Source organism: Ostrea edulis, chromosome 2 (genome assembly GCF_947568905.1).
Source record: "Ostrea edulis chromosome 2, xbOstEdul1.1, whole genome shotgun sequence".
Classification (NCBI taxonomy): domain Eukaryota; kingdom Metazoa; phylum Mollusca; class Bivalvia; order Ostreida; family Ostreidae; genus Ostrea; species Ostrea edulis.
The window spans coordinates 65,228,378-65,245,237 of record NC_079165.1 but is presented as its reverse complement, the minus strand read 5'-3'; the positions used below and the strand labels follow the sequence as shown (position 1 = coordinate 65,245,237).

The window sequence follows — 16,860 nt, the reverse complement described above, 5'->3', positions numbered from 1 at the left end:
GTGGAAAGGTGAAGATGACGAACGGTGATCAATGTCATGACTCATACAAGGAATACAAAATAAAGAGTTTGGCAAACACGGACCCCTGGACACACCAGAGGAGGGATCAGGTTCATAGGAGGAGTAAGCACCCCCTGTCGACCGGTCACATCCGCCGTGAACCCTTTATCTCGATCAGATAAACGGAGTAATCCGTAGTTAAAATCAGTTGTTAGTTTGCCGTTAATATTTATGTTCAGTAAAATATCTAAGTACGAAGCAGATGTGGAAGACTCTGTGGTGTCTTTTATTTTAATTTCACTGATATATATCGAATCGATATATGAATGAAAGTGGTTATTGTTTATCAATAAAATGTCGATATATCTAATGTCGAGTTTAAGCCACAGCAAGATATTTTTGAGTCGACTCGCGTAGCAAGCTACTACTTGGCATCGGGTCCGTCCTACGTATTTCTTCTTCACTACCACACCCCTCATATGCAACTAGATATAGTTTGACTGGCAGTGTATGTTAATTGATTTGTTAAATAAAACCATTGTCGTGCACATAAACTTCTTAATAATGTCAATGCACATTTATTTTGATGTGTCTAATACGTGATTTTGAAATTCCTCATATACTTTTTGTCCATTCTCACAAGTTATCAAGTTCTTCTGTTTCATTTTTAACCCATTATCTGACAAAATCTTCGACATAATTCATTATAGAGATGAAGCACTGTCGCCAACTGAAAGACCGGAGTTCTCTGAATTCAGGACCTTGAAAAGTAATGGATTTCAGGTCTTCATTTTCAATTACATTTATATCAACATCACCAGTAATGACAAGTCCAGCTGGACTATAGTTGAAAGAAGACGAAGACCATGTAGGTGGATTATGTATAAGTTGGTTTATATTTAGGTGCTGTAAAGTTTGTTTGTAATTAAACTTTTGGATGCAATAGTAGAAGTATATTTGTATGAAATACAGGGTGTTGACGTGACAAGACATAATTTTTTTATGACGAAGAATGTTGCAAATGTTTACGGCATCTATTCCTTTGTTGGTATATTTCAGTTTAAAAACTTATTCAAAAGGACTATCATCCATAACCCATGCGTTGGTTTAAAGAGTCTGTGATGGGTAACATCCATAATCATAGAATTTAGCCTATATTGTGGTGTTGAAGAATCCAAGGATGGACTAGCTTTTGCTTCTTCAAATAACATATTCAAAAATCACAATAGAACCGAGTAAAGTTGTGTGCGAATATGATGTGGACCTAATTGCCTGTTGACGTAAGTTAAAAGTGAATCAAGTGTTATTTGGTGTTTTATATGAATGATTTCCATGACTGCGTTTATATCTTTGTGTATTTTAGAAAAAGTCCCATCACATTCAGGTTATTTCCTAGTGGCCTAATCAAATTTCCTACATTGTCGTTGCATCCATATGAAAATGCAATTCCCAGAGTCTTGATCCAGTGATCTTCTCGTTGTCTACGAATGGTAGTAAAAAAAATTCTAGAATTGTGACTCTCATGGACAAGATGACATTGAAATGTTTATAGAGAAGTTAATTACCACCATTATTGATTTGAAACCTGTGTCACGATATTCTTTTCTTTAGTAACTCCTTAGATTCCCCGGTATGAATTAGTCCAGAAAGGTTACACTCGTTTCGATAAACAACATCAGAATATTTACAGGTCAAAATTTCAAAGGTTTAGATCCAAGGTATGTCCGGTGTGATTACTAATAAAAGAATTCTTAGTGATCAATATATTGCGGGTTTTACAATTATTTACAGAACGAACCGAAAATGAATCATCAAAAATGTTTCTTAATGGAATATGACGAACTTTAATTTGAGTATATGACTTTTCATTTCTGTACCAAAGTCGACTATTTGACGACTACATGTATATAAGATAAGATATTCTTTATTTCCTCCAAGGTAATGGGGAGTTATTTATTTATTATTATCTCGAAGGATAGTCCGAGGGACACCAACCATTCTGTTCGACCCTGTGCCCCTAATGGGATCCATAGAGTGACACCTTTTTATACTGGGCGACGTGTCAGCCAGGTTTTTCTCGTTACTGTTTATAATAGTAGGAGAACATATATCGAGGGACAGGTATCCTCGGATACAGAGTGTCTACCAGCAGAAATACATGTTCCATGGGGAAATGAAATGGTGAATATAAAGAACAGTGATGAATCTCATAACTCCCACAAGAAATACAAAATTAAGAGTTTGGCAAACACGGACTGCTTGACATATCATAGGTGAGATCACGTGCCTAGAAGAATTAAGCACCCCCTGTCGACCAGTCACACCTGCATGAGCCCTATATATCGATTAGATAAACGGAGTAATCCGTAGTCAAAATCAGTGTGTAAAGAACGGGCAAACAGTTGGTATGAACCGCGTCAGACAGCATTTGACCCAATGACAGATTGTATTGGTAATTAGATCGTTATAACCATAAAATCTGCGAAATGCTTACTTTATATGAAACTGTTGAAACCCCTGTAACATTAACTTGGTTGTCATTAGCCTGCCTAGATTTAAATACTGATCATACGCAGAACAAGCTCTTATGTATCGAATCAGTTGAGAGACATAAACATCATATGCAGGTGATATTGCTACATAGATATGAAAAGTAAACGATGGAAAAGCTGAAATCATCCCGATTGTCACGAAGTTGAGTTGTTAGTTTGCCGTTAACATCGGTGTTCAGTAAAATATTTAAGTAGGAAGCAGGTGTGGAAGACTTTGTCGAATCTTTTATATCGAGTTCACTGTGATGTATATGAATATATATATATATATCAATTGAATTGAAGAAAGCAATAATTGAATTAATGCGCGCATCAAATCTATTATTGCTCTCATTAATTCAATTAATGCGCGCATCAATTGAATTGAAGAGAGCAATAATTGAATTAATGCATGCATTAAATCAATTATTGCTCTCGTTAATTCAATTGATGCGCGCATTAATTCAATTGATGAGAGCAATAATTGAATTGAAGCGCGCATTAATTCATTTGATGAGAGCAATAATTGATTTAATGCGCGCATTAATTCAATTAAAGAGAGCAAAGATATCTTCAATTATTTGAGTTAATGTTAATTTGGCGCTCCATTTTCTTGAAGCGTTGCAATTCGTATCCTCATGTATTTTCAAAAAAAATATTTTTTTAAAATATTCACATCTACTTTTATTTGTGTTGGAATTCCCTAACAGTTGAAATAAATGTATTATGATCAAGATTCATGCGCACATGGTCAACAACTGCAATACGTTCATGAGGAAATGGCTAGCATAAGAATTTGTAAAGATATCAAAGGTAAAAACACTGGAAAAGTAAATAATACCTTTTGATTTCCACGATGCATACCCACTAAGCATTTAAAACACGATTATTAGACTTCAATCAGGGGCAAACTATTAAAACTGCTAAATTTCCATGTATCAGTAATCATTAGTGTTCACTTTAGACAAGATTCATTTTGATCATCACATCGGGGAATGTCTAACAAAAAAACCCAGCAATCTTAAAATCGATTATATATTACGCACTGAACAATGAGGGAGTTGGAATTTTGGGAAGCGAAGAATTTCTGAAAATTATTACATATTTAAAATCTTTATTTTATAAAAACCGTATATAAAAAGAACTGCAATTGATTAACTAAAGGATATAAGCCTCAAACTGTACATTCTGTGAGAGAAAGAACTGATTGAGGCCCGTAGTGCCGAGATCAATTCATTCTCTCACAGAATGGACAGTTTGATGCTTATATCCTACTTAAAACATTACATCTTTTGTTCTAAGAATGGACAGGCTCAGTTAAACCCATTGACAATGAAAATTAGGAATAAAGCTATTTTTGAATAGTCTGACAATATAACCAGTCTTGCGTAGAAGTATGTTTCTTTTGTTCACTTGTACTGCAGGTTTTATATTCACTCACTCTGTAGTACTGAGCCATATCAACATGTCTTCCTCTGACAGGGAGAGCATTTTCATTGCACATTCAAAATTTAAGGATTTTATGAAAGTATTGCGAGTATTATCTTAATGAGTGTTATATTCTGGATATGGAGGGTGAGAAAGTTATGGAGCCAAATTTTGATCTGAAAAGCATTGTGTTTTTGAATATTTGGATGAGGAAATAATTAACACCAGCCAACAGAACCCAATACGCCCATCTTGTGAAATGAAATTATTCATGAAAGCGAAAATAGTAATTCAGAATTAGGATAAGCTAATAAAGAAAACATAAAAAGGCGTTGTGAAGAAGTTTCGGAATGTGCCTCTGAATCCAGCGAAATTCAAATACAGTATGGAAATATGTCTTTCAAATTTAAGGTTTGTTGCGATATAATAATGGCCAATGGAATTTTTTTTTTTTTAAAAGTGAATCTTAAAGTTGAAGCAGAAAATTCTACTAAGGGGAAATATCGTTTTAAGTGTTTTAGTGATTTTTCTGATATCTGTGTTGATTCTTGTTGGGAATTTAAAATTAAATTTGTATATCTTTGACAAACGTATTGTCTTTCTTTTATTTTCAGCCTACCTGTAGACGTCTAATAAGTTATAGGGTTTACCTGGTACTGTCCAATAAGGTGGCAATTACTGTCCATTATATTTAAGAACGGACAGTATCTGTCCATTCTTTAAAAATAATGGACAACAATTGTCAACTTAATGGATACCTACAGGTAACCTTTTCACTACAAATGGACTTTCTTCTATATAAAAGCCTAAAAAGACAAAGAATTGCGTAACAAAAATGTTTTAATACAACTTATGTTCAATTTAGATATTTTCTGCAATGATGTAATACAATGACCTAATCCCATATCAAATTCTCGGCTCTATTTTCAGCCCCAACATAATAACACATTGCTCTCAGATCCACGTCAAATACAGCAGGTATTGTCTTGGGATATGAAATACGAAATCAAAAAATGTAGAAACTATATTGTTGATATAGGGAACTTTAGGTTTCCTGTTCCTTGACTATTGCAAACTCATTATTACTCAGCATGAATAATGCCGAAGGTAGTAAAATATGTCCACATGTTTTCAAACGTTTCACTTTCTTCGTGACGTATACAGTGACGTAAACGTGGGGACGACATGCTTGTTGCATTCCTTTTCCACACAGCAGAAACTGCAGGTCATCGCCATATTAGGGAAACCTGAGGGGTTGTCGTCCATGTTTAGGATACAGTCGGGTTTAGTTGCAGTCTTCTGGTACCATTCCATCTTACAAACGTCTACCGAGACACATCTATATAAACAAAATCAAAATTGTATTGCAGAATGCTTGATGTTGATTTGCAAAGAAAATGCTTTTATCATTTTTATTCAATTATTAACCACTTGATTTAAGAAAAAATGTATTTCATCCTATACTACCTGTCTTGAATTAATATCAGATTTGAAAACTGATAAACATCGGTTTTTACATGGTGTACATGTTTATAGATACTCACGGCTTTTACACGCTGTACATGTTTAGAGATACTTCCCGGCTTTTACATGGTGTAGATGTTTATACATGCTTACTGGCTTTTACATGGAGTACTTGTTTAGAGATTCTCACCAGCTTTTACATGGAGTACTTGTTTAGAGATACTCACCCTTTCGTCACGATTCTCCCTCCTTTGTCGTCCTGCTTCACCGTTGACATACAATAATGTGAGCCGCTGGAACACGTGGTCAGTTCTTGTGTCTGACAAGTTTGGTCTTTACACGTATAACACTGAAAATCTAACAATTAATATACCTTAGCTAGATAGCTTTATCCAAGACGAATATGACAATTGTCTACATGTATTTAATGGACAGTCGAGAAGCACGTATTGTGATAGCCTTAAATGATATGATGCAAAATTCAATTACCAGGTTTAGCGGTTGTGGTGGTGGCTGATGTTGTAGGCAGTGAGGAGGTGGGCTGTTTTGTTGTTGATGGGGCCTTCGTTGTTGACGTTTTCTTAGTTGTAGTAGTAGTTTTCTTTTCTGTTGTAATTTTCTGAGATGTAGTAGGTTGTTGGGTTGAAGTTGGTTGTAATTTGGTCGTTGACATAAGAGTTGTTGTCAATGGTTTAGTAGTTGTTGGTTGGTTTGTTGTACTTGGAACAACGGTAGTTTGAACTTTAATAGGAAGTTTTGTTGTTGTTAATTTTTTTGTCGTGCCCTTTGTCTTTTTAGCTGTAGTTGTTGCTTGTGTTGTTGTGGATTGCTGTGTAGTTGTCGCCGCTTGTGTGGTTGTCGCCGCTTGTGTGGTTGTAGGTTGTTGTGTTGTTGTCGAAGCTTGTGTAGTTGTAGGTTGGTGTGTGGTTGTCGAAGCTTGTGTAGTTGTAGGCTGTTGTGTGGTTGTCGCAGCTTGTGTGGTTGTTAGTTGCTGTGTTGTAGTGATAGCATCAGTTGTTGTTAAGTGGACTTTGACTGGAGATTTGGTAGTGATAACCTTTTTGGTTGTAACGGTTGTCTTTTTATTAGGTGATGTTTGCTTTTGTGTTGTTGTCGCCGCTTGTGTTGTTGTCGCCGCTTGTGTGGTTGTCGCCGCTTGTGTTGTCGCCGCTTGTGTGGTTGTCGCCGCTTGTGTGGTTGTCGCCGCTTGTGTGGTTGTCGCCGCTTGTGTGGTTGTAGCCGCTTGTGTAGTTGTCGCTGCTTGTGTGGTTGTCGCTGCTTGTGTGTTTGTAGCCGCTTGTGCAGTGGTTGCTGCTTGTGCAGTGGTTGCTGCTTGTGTAGTTGTCGCCGCTTGTGTTGTAGTTGCAGTCTGTTTGGTTGTCGTAATAGCATCAGTTGTTGTTAAATGGACTTTGACTGGAGATTTGGTAGTGATAACCTTTTTGGTTGTAACGGTTGTCTTTTTATTAGGTGATGTTTGCTTTTGTGTTGTTGTCGCCGCTTGTGTTGTTGTTGCCGCTTGTGTGGTTGTCGCCGCTTGTGTGGTTGTCGCCGCTTGTGTAGTGGTTGTAGCTTGAGATGTTTTAGTCGCCCCCTGTGATGTTGTTGCCGCGTGCGTTGTGTTTGCTGTTTGCGATATAGACATAGTATGTGAGACAACAATTTTAACACATACATACATACCACTATTACGTACATACAATGAGATATCTTAACCACAACGCAATGTTTTCAAATTCTCTCATCTAAATAAGGCAGTGTTTTGGCACGTTTTCCTTAAACAAGTATACAGTAAAGAATACTGGAAAACAAGGTCTGAATCATCTGCTCTTTGAAATCATACTCCTCCATTTTAATGTTACAGTAAAATTTTCTTATTTTTCCTACTATGAAAATATAGCTGTATTATACATTAATTATATGTTGGAAAAGATAAAATATTTGCGTCTGTGTTTTCTTTTCGCCTGCAGAAAATTGAACAAGCCAAAAACGACGACAAAGTTGACGAAAGATAAGAATTATTTTTTATACATAAATTGGTACAGTTCAATATTTTCTCCTATCATGAAAAGTTGTGGTCTTTGAGGTGCTTACTTGATTTATTATAACATGTATATAATATTGATGACCATGCTCAATTATAGATAGACTAGGAAATTACCTAAGGTTATGTAAGTTTATCAAACATCAAGTCATAGATGCTTAAAGATGTACTTGGTACATAAAAAAACGCATAATATTATTAGTACTTTTAGAGAGCTATGTAATACTACAATTGGACAATGTTTACATTCTTGTAATTCTATCACAAAGAAAATGGAATTTAAAATATTAACTTACATTAAAATATCTACATTAGCCAAATGATTTGTATTACAGAGTTAGTCTACAATATTTCACACAAAGATGAGAATTCAGTCGGATTTTAATTATTGTGATTACCTTGATTTGTTGCTGGAGATGACGTAATTAAAGGAGACTTTGTGCCATTTTGACCTACAGCATAATACAAGCGAGAATTAAAAAGTAAACATCATACAAGCGAGAGTTAAAAGACAACATAATACAAACGAGAGTTAAAAGACAACATGATACAAGCGAGAGTTAAAAGACAACATGATACAAGCGAGAGTTAAAAGACAACATGATACAAGCGAGAGTTAAAAGACAACATAATACAAGCGAGAGTTAAAAGACAACATAATACAAGCGAGAGTTAAAAGACAACATAATTCAAGCGAGAGTTAAAAAGTAAAAATTATACCAGCAGGAGTTTAAAAACAACATTATAGAATCGGGAATTAAAAGACAACATTATACAAGCGGGAGATAAAAGACATTATACAAGCGGTAGATAAAAGACAACATTATACAAACGGGAGTTAAAGACAATATTATACAAGCGGGAGATAAAAGAAATATTTTACAAGCGGGAGTTGTAAAGACAATATTATACAAACAGGAGTTATAAAGACAATATTATACAAGCGGGAGATAAAACTAATATTTTACAAGCGGGAGATAAAAGACAATATCATACAAGCGGGAATTATAAAGACAATATTATACAAGCGGGAGATAAAAGACAACATTATACAAGCGGGAGATAAAAGATAACAATATACAAGCGGGAGATAAAAGACAACATTATACAAGCGGGAGTTAAAAATAGACGCTGTTCATGTATTGTTCACTCGTTGTTGTTTTTTTAATTGATAGTGCTGCAGTGCGTACCTGACGGTCCTTGTGGTGTTTTCTGGTTCTGACATACTGGACAGATACCACTAAGAAGCCCTCCGATATGAATGTGAATATCTAAATCAATTCCGCCTTGTCCTCCGTTCTGATTTCCATGATTTTGACAACAGATTTGTCCGTTATGTAGATGACATTGTGCTCCAGAATTACCGCTGTTACCATTCCCATTATTACCATTACCACCATTGTTTCCGTTGCCATTGTTGCCATTACCATTATTACCATTACCACCATTGTTTCCGTTGCCATTGTTGCCATTACCATTATTACCATTACCATTTCCGTTACCATTGTTTCCACCACTACCTCCATTACCACTATTGCCTCCATTTCCCCCGTTTCCTCCATTACCACCATTTCCTGTATTACCTCCGTTTCCACCAGATCCAGGCTTTCCACCAGAACCAGGTTTTCCGCCATTTCCGCCGGATCCTGGTTTCCCAGGAGAACCCGGTTTACCAGTTGTTCCACCTGGGGATGATGTTGGTTTATTTGATCCTGGTTTCTGAGTGGGGTTTCCGCCATTTCCTGGATTGCTGGTACTTCCACCACTTCCGTTATTTCCTCCATTACCACCACTGCCTCCGTTTCCTCCAGTCCCACCATTTCCTCCATTCCCCCCACTTCCACCGTTTCCTCCATTTCCCCCACTTCCGCCGTTTCCTCCATTACCATTTCCTCCAGTGCCACCATTTCCCCCGTTTCCTCCATTACCACCACTTCCTCCGTTTCCTCCAGTCCCACCACTTCCACCATTTCCTCCATTCCCCCCACTTCCGCCGTTTCCTCCAGTTCCACCGTTTCCCCCACTTCCACCGTTTCCTCCATTTCCCCCACTTCCGCCGTTTCCTCCATTACCATTTCCTCCAGTGCCACCATTTCCCCCACTTCCACCGTTTCCTCCATTACCACCACTTCCCCCGTTCCCTCCATTTCCTCCCGTTCCACCGTTTCCCCCACTGCTACCGTTTCCTCCAGTTCCACCATTACCTCCATTTCCCCCATTACCACCGTTTCCACCAGATCCTGGATTTCCATTTGACCCTGGTGATCCAGGAGAACCTGAACCTCCACCTGTAGGGGGTTTAGGGTTAGGTTTACCACCAGTAGGAGGTTTGGGGTTAGGTTTACCACCAGTAGGGGGCTTTGGATTAGGTTTACCACCGGTAGGAGGTTTTGGATTAGGTTTTCCGCCGGTGGGAGGTTTTGGGTTAGGTTTACCGCCGGTAGGGGGCTTTGGATTAGGTTTTCCGCCGGTGGTAGGTTTTGGGTTAGGTTTACCGCCGGTAGGGGGCTTTGGATTAGGTTTTCCGCCGGTGGGAGGTTTTGGGTTAGGTTTACCGCCGGTAGGGGGTTTTGGATTAGGTTTTCCGCCAGTGGGAGGTTTTGGGTTAGGTTTACCGCCGGTAGGGGGCTTTGGATTAGGTTTTCTGCCAGTGGGAGACTTTGGATTTGGTTTTCCGCCCGTAGGAGATTCGTCTTCTTCAGCTCGCAATCGCTGGTCTTCCTCTGAAAATAAAGAAAAAGGTTAAGAAATGCTCGTTACAGGTTTCATAAAGTACTCGTAAATCATAGTTAGCCTCTTCAGTAAATACCTTTGCCCTCAGCATTACATAGATTTCCGGCGCAACACCATGTACAGACTCCTTCAAACCCAATCCTATCGCCACCGTAACATTCTTCTTCGTTGTTTTCTTCTTTATTCATGCATGTCTACAACAAAGGAAGTTGATACCTGTAACTCAAACCCTTGCATCTAAAGCTTTATTTCAAAGCATGCATTTTCAATCTGTAATTGACATTTATGAGTTTTGCCATATACGTTTTTATTTCTTACGAAAGTGAACAATATTCATGACTTGATTTTTACAATTCCAATATTTTTGCATTTGATATCTTTACCAACTGTTGTGATAACCATTTCCTCATTCGTGGATGTGAACAATATGCATATGAATTTCAATGAATACAGTACGTCAATTTTTAACGGCTAGGAATCCCAAAAGAAATGAGAGTAGAATTTTAATGTAAAATAATGTACGATATAAATATCAATTTTGAAAATACATGAGGGTATGAACTGCAAACGCGTCACGCCAGCATACTTTTGATGAAGCGCTGAGATACGCTGACGTCATATATGAGCGCCGCAGTTCCTGACCTCATGTATTTTCAATTTTTTTTACTGTACGTAATGAGTTCTGTTATGTACGTGTCAAACATCATTTTCTCAAAAGATAGTTACGTAATTTATTCGAGTGATATTCCGTGAAATATGCATGTGTCACTCATTCTGCACATAGGTGTTGATATAAACCTGGATGAGAAGCGATTCTCTTCACGTCACGTGACTGATACCTCACCTGCATATGAGAGCAGCCCTTGGTAACAAGGATTGATCCGTCTACATAGTACTGTCTCTGGGTTACACAGTGTTCCTGAAATTTAAATAGACATCCTAAGAGCGTATTATTTACAGACGCTAGTTTGAATCCCATCTTTAACAAAATCTAAAGGAATATATGTCTATGTAGTACGTTTTATAACGATGTTTAGAAAATAGAAACATGGAGTAATTTCTGTCTACAACGTATAGGTACATGAACACTGTAAATCTTTAAACAAGATTTGTTTCTTGCTTTAATATCGCAGAAGCATTTATTGAAGAAGAATGATGCCACACGAGTCTTGACTGTGTATGTTCACAGCATGTATATATGATACTAAATCAACTCGAATCTCCACAACACCTATTTTCTCTGGCTATCATCATCTATACAGACCGTTACCGAGGAATTTCTGCAGATGTGTGGATTACACACAGCAGGAGAATGGGGGGGGGGTCTAGTCCCAGAAGCAGGTCAAGGGTGGACCATGATGGGCTGTTTGTTGTGTTTAAAAACGCGGAACGAAAAACGGAAAACATATATCTGACAAAGACAGCTTATTGTAAAATCAAAAGGCTTATTGTGAACAAGGGAAGCAGAAATTACAGAGAGAACGGGAAGTCCTCCTCGGGTTCCACCGCTTCATATGGTACATAAGTTATGCTAGTGCATGCACATATACAGGTATATAGAGCGCCAAATTAACATAACCTCGAATAATCAAAGATATCTTTTTGAATTATTTGAAGATATCATCAATTCAAATATTGAGTGCAATATATTTATAATTGAATTCATGCGCGCATGGATTCAGTTATGGCTCTCATCAATTCCTTTGATGCACGCATCAATGTGGTGGAATTATCGCTCGCAAAATTTAATTTGGAGTTCGGTATAAATGATTTTATGATCTCTTTGATTCAACTGAAGGCATTTTTTTAATATTTACAACGCTTTTGTATAAGGTTTAATGCACGCATCAATTCTTTTAAGATAAAAATCTTGATGCATAAGAAAATTATACTTTAGGCCTATATATTTTTAAGTTTTTCGTTTCGTTTTCCTTTCAGTCTTAATACCATCTATGTTATAAGGGGGTGGGAATGGAGGCAATGTTCTTGGGAAGCAGATGGAAAATAATTCATTTTTCTAGCATCTGCAACAACAATCCTCGCATCCATCACTCCTCGGACAAGAATAGATCTACTGTATTTATCGCTTAGTTTCTTTGTAATGGAAGCTGATCAGGTGTAAATGATTTTGTCTTTTTTAGTGTTTCTAAGCTTTGTTTGCTTTGTACATAGATAACATTCTCTTAATTTGCCTACACCAGTGCACTGTCGATGTTTTTAAGTTAGATATCTTAATAAAGGTTATTTTGGTGTACGTTCAACATACAAGTAGTTGCAATCATGGTTTTGGACCAATGGCTTTCTTGATTTCTCGCTCCTTTTTACATGTATGTCCCGCATTGAAGAAGAGGGGGCATATTGGTTTGCACATGTCGGTCGGTAGACCAATGTTGTCAGCTCAATATCTTGAGAACCCTTTGCTTGACAAACATCAAACTTGGTACATTGGAAACTTTTCAATGTCAAAATGTTAATGGTCAAACTACTCCAGACATAAGAAAATATCCTCCGTGTCATATCTTTAGAGGATATGGCTTGATAGACATGAACTTCGTACACTGACCCCCCTAAGGAGTGGATAACCTCTATTTCTTTTGATGTAACAAGGTTATAGGTCATATTACTTCAGACGTAAGAAAATATCGACAGTTCAATATCTTGTAAACCCTTTGTTTGATAGACTTTAAACTTGGTACACTGTTCCCCCTCTTCCGAAAAAAAAAATTAATTGAGGTCACAAAGTCAAGAGTCAAACTACTCCAAACGTTAGAAAATAAAGTCCGCTATATTTGACTTAATTACACATGAAGGACTTGGTAGATTTGACTTTATTACATTGACTTACATGGCCGGTCTGACAAACGGAAGTTTGGTGACAGCCCTCACTTTCTTGGTAGTCTGTACATGAGTAACAGCTGTATTGTTCAGGATTTCCCTTTGGAGAAGGAGCACTGAACGCTATGCACACGCCTGAAATAAACAGTATTTGCACAGGTACGTTCGATGTAGTGGTTTTTTATATACATATATTTAATAATAATAATAAGATACATTTATATTGAGCCTTATCTATAAAGTTCTCTAAAGCGCTTTACAGTATACTAAAAATACAAGCATCAAAACTTCCAAATAATAAATACACATAAAAATACCGCATTTCTAAAACAGTGTCACAAAAATTAAAAGCTTAAACACTATTGGCATAAGTGTTCGAGGGGGGAAAATGATAAATACACATAAAAATGAAAATCACACTATAAATGTATTTGTACGGAAGCCGATAGGTGCCAAGGTATAGGATTAATATTATTTAACTGGCGGCCGCCAGTTAATTTATGTGGCGGCCGCCACTTATTACCTGGCGGCCGCCATATGAATTAACTGGCGGCCGCCACTTATTATCTGGCGGGCGCCGCTTAATTTATATATGGTGGCTGCCAATTGCAAAAACAATATTATTGTAATTCGTATCGCTGGGTGATTATTTTGGAAAGATTTAGAATAGTACGCATACACGCAGCATCGTTTTTCAAAGTACATGTATAGGGACAGTCGGAGGAGAAATTGTCTTCTACAATTGTTGACAAGCAGAAAAGGAACCTAAAATATCTCTTTTGTCCAAACTTCGTACTCCTAAATTGGAGGGAGGGGACTCCGTTCATCCTTCAATCGATCAGTTAATTCATTATTACATTTATACTATTCATTACTACCACCAAAAGAGTGGGGTGGGGCCAATCCGCCAATTAATTTTATTTCACATGTGAAAATAATTTAGTTTGCATGTGAAAATAACAGAAATTAAAAGTTGTCAAAAAAATGGAGTGTCAGTCCGCGTGGTTCTACATATTTAACAGTACAATCGAAAAAGAATAATTTAATGCTCTTGATTATATATCACATACATATTACTAAGCATTCGGGAGGATTGCACCCCTTTCATTTTGAGATAGAGAAAGAGAGAGGAGTTGAATAACTGGTGACAGCCATATAAGTTAAGTGGGGACCGCCAGTAAAATAAATATTAGTTCTATACCCTGGCACCTATTGGCTTCCGTATATTTGTTATAGTCTCTTCCCGCCTGTGGATTACCTCTGTGATACAAAGTTTATTTCTTATTACATCTTCAAAGCACAATATTCACTTCTTTTCAATTTTGTTTTCTTCTTACGCTTAAATTTGTTATTTTCTAAAATGTTGTTAGTACAAGGTTATGCTTCAATATATAAAGATTTCCACCCATTTGGTCATAACAATTTAAATGAGTGCATGATGAAGACTAGGGGAGGAAAAGATAAGAAATATAAAGTCTTATTATCCAGAAAAACGTTCCTCTCTATAGTTACGCCACTCATTATTCGTTTTATTCTTGTCTCTTGTTGATATTAAAAGTAATCCCCAGTTTTCAAAATATTTATTTTCTTGTCCACACCTAAATATTTGAAGTTATCTTATGAGACATTGTCTGAGAGAGCATGTTTTTATACCTGTGCGTCTGTTTCATTTTGATTAAATTCCATTATCAAATATCTCTCTCTCTCTCTCTCTCTCTCTCTCTCTCTCTCTCTCTCTCTCTCTCTCTCTCTCTCAAATGATTCGACAAACTATCATAATAATCATTTTTAGTTTTACATTTACTATGAATAAGAAAATATTTAACGGATTGCATTCATTGATCAAACACCCAGCCTATTTGTCTTTTGAAATACATTTCCAAATAGGGGGGCAATTAAATTATCGTTATCACGTAGGTCTTTACTTACATCGTAACTTCTCTGTTGAGTTTTGCAGTCTGAGATTTTTTTTTTTTCGTTTGTTTGTTTGTCTGGGAACAAATACGGACAGTCACTATTTTGTGATGATGGTGATGACATAACTACCCTGTATGTGTACAGACATATAGATGTAAAAATGTCTGAACACTCTGTACTTCCCCACGAAGTCTTATCGACAGCACGTAATTGTTTTACCTATAAAAAATTTCGATTATCACAATTTTCAAATTTCGAACAAATCAAACCCATTATAGTGAGAAATCGTAGTACTGATGCTTGTTGTCTGAAAAAAGTCCAATCAATTTTATCATGAGCTTATAGATATCTAACGAGCGGTAATCCGAATTTCCAGAGAAAAGTACGTTTGAAAAATTACAAAATCCGCAAACTCGAGACCCATTTCCCCACTAGTGCATAAATGTACACATACGTGAAAGATGGGTAAGTATACGTTTTATTATTATTAATATATATATAAAGCACTAAATAATCACAACTAGGTACTGAAAATTTTCGCCCCATCCCGGGGTCGAACCAGCGACGTACGGCACCCACCGCCTAGCAAGATTGTCAAACCAGTACGTAAGTCCACTCGGCCACAACGACTTCGAAGTCACTGGTTTGACAATCTTGCTAGGCGGTGGGTGCCGTACGTCGCTGGTTCGACCCCGGGATGGGGCGAAAATTTTCAGTACCTAGTTGTGATTATTTAGTGCTTTATATATTAATTAATTGATTTTCACATGTATCGTTTAGATCCTAGGGGTAAACGTAAGGTTGGGTGTTATAATTGTTTGTTTGTGCTTTATATATATATATATATATATATATATATATATATATATATATATATATATATATATAAACTTGCCTCAAATTAGCTAATTCATGAAAATTCACCATTTCATGTTATTTCCTCAGTTAAACATATGTTCATAAAATCAATGTTCATCTCAAAATTGGGCAATATATATTAATGACTAATAAAAACATTTATTTTGTACAAAAACAAGTGAAATTTTAAAAAAAAAACAACAAAAAAACAAAAAACACTACGTAAAATAACCGCTTTTAGTGTAAAGAAATACGAAATACATAAAAAAGAATTATTGTCTAGCAAGTCAATAATTATTTAATCACCAAAATTACATATTCATGTGCCTGCTTTAAAGTTAGAAAGTGTTAGACATGATTAAATACTGGTGTTTTATTGAAATACACATGTATAATAATTATAGAGCAATTTTCACTGAATTCAATTTTTGGTGTCAAAATGACGGCTAATGTTCCTTTAATTCAATAGGAAATTTACTCTGACGACAATCTCTGAACTGAGAGTAATTTTGTTTTAGTTATTTAATTTGATATAATTTGATTTTTCTTTTAAAACATAAAGTTTCATCTTAATGATCACTGATTGAAAAAAAAAATTAATGTCTAAAACATCCCGTATATTAAATCAATGTCAAAATTACCCCGTATAATTAAATAATTTCATAAACATCCTATATATTGTTTTCATTTCCAAGAGTTTAGCTTGCTTCATCGAAGCAAAATATCTCCATATACTTACAAGCAAGCACTAAAACGAGAAGTTTGACGGCCATGCTAAGGGTTCCGTGGAGGGGTGCTGTCTGTTTATCTGCACTGGATGTAGTCCTATCCATATATAGAATTTTCACTGTTGTAGGAGGCACAAGATTAAGCTGTTTACACAGTCTTATGAAGGGAGTGGATGACAACTTTCGCTCATTTTCTACTGTGTTAAGTACACCCACAGTCGTTACAGTGTCTGCAAATAAATAAATTAGGAATTTCTGGCGTTAATTGTGTGTATAGGCAGATATATTTTAATCTTTTTGTTAATTTTTGGAAATACATACA

At 36.4% G+C, this 16,860-nt stretch overlaps 1 protein-coding gene across 1 annotated transcript; it reads right to left on the bottom strand.

Annotated features, from left to right (window-relative positions):
• Window positions 1-4,544: 4,544 nt before the first annotated feature.
• LOC130051480 (uncharacterized transmembrane protein DDB_G0289901-like) lies at window positions 4,545-16,643 on the bottom strand. Its single transcript, XM_056153431.1, has 11 exons — window positions 16,550-16,643; window positions 13,046-13,170; window positions 11,045-11,119; window positions 10,277-10,394; window positions 10,157-10,190; window positions 8,658-10,027; window positions 7,866-7,919; window positions 6,518-7,049; window positions 5,913-6,406; window positions 5,651-5,780; window positions 4,545-5,298 (listed from the first exon to the last, which is right to left on the bottom strand). Exons 1-11 carry the CDS (start codon window positions 16,641-16,643, stop codon window positions 5,100-5,102), a joined length of 3,225 nt encoding a protein of 1,074 aa, XP_056009406.1. The 3' UTR covers window positions 4,545-5,099.
• Between the last annotated feature and the right edge of the window lie 217 nt (window positions 16,644-16,860).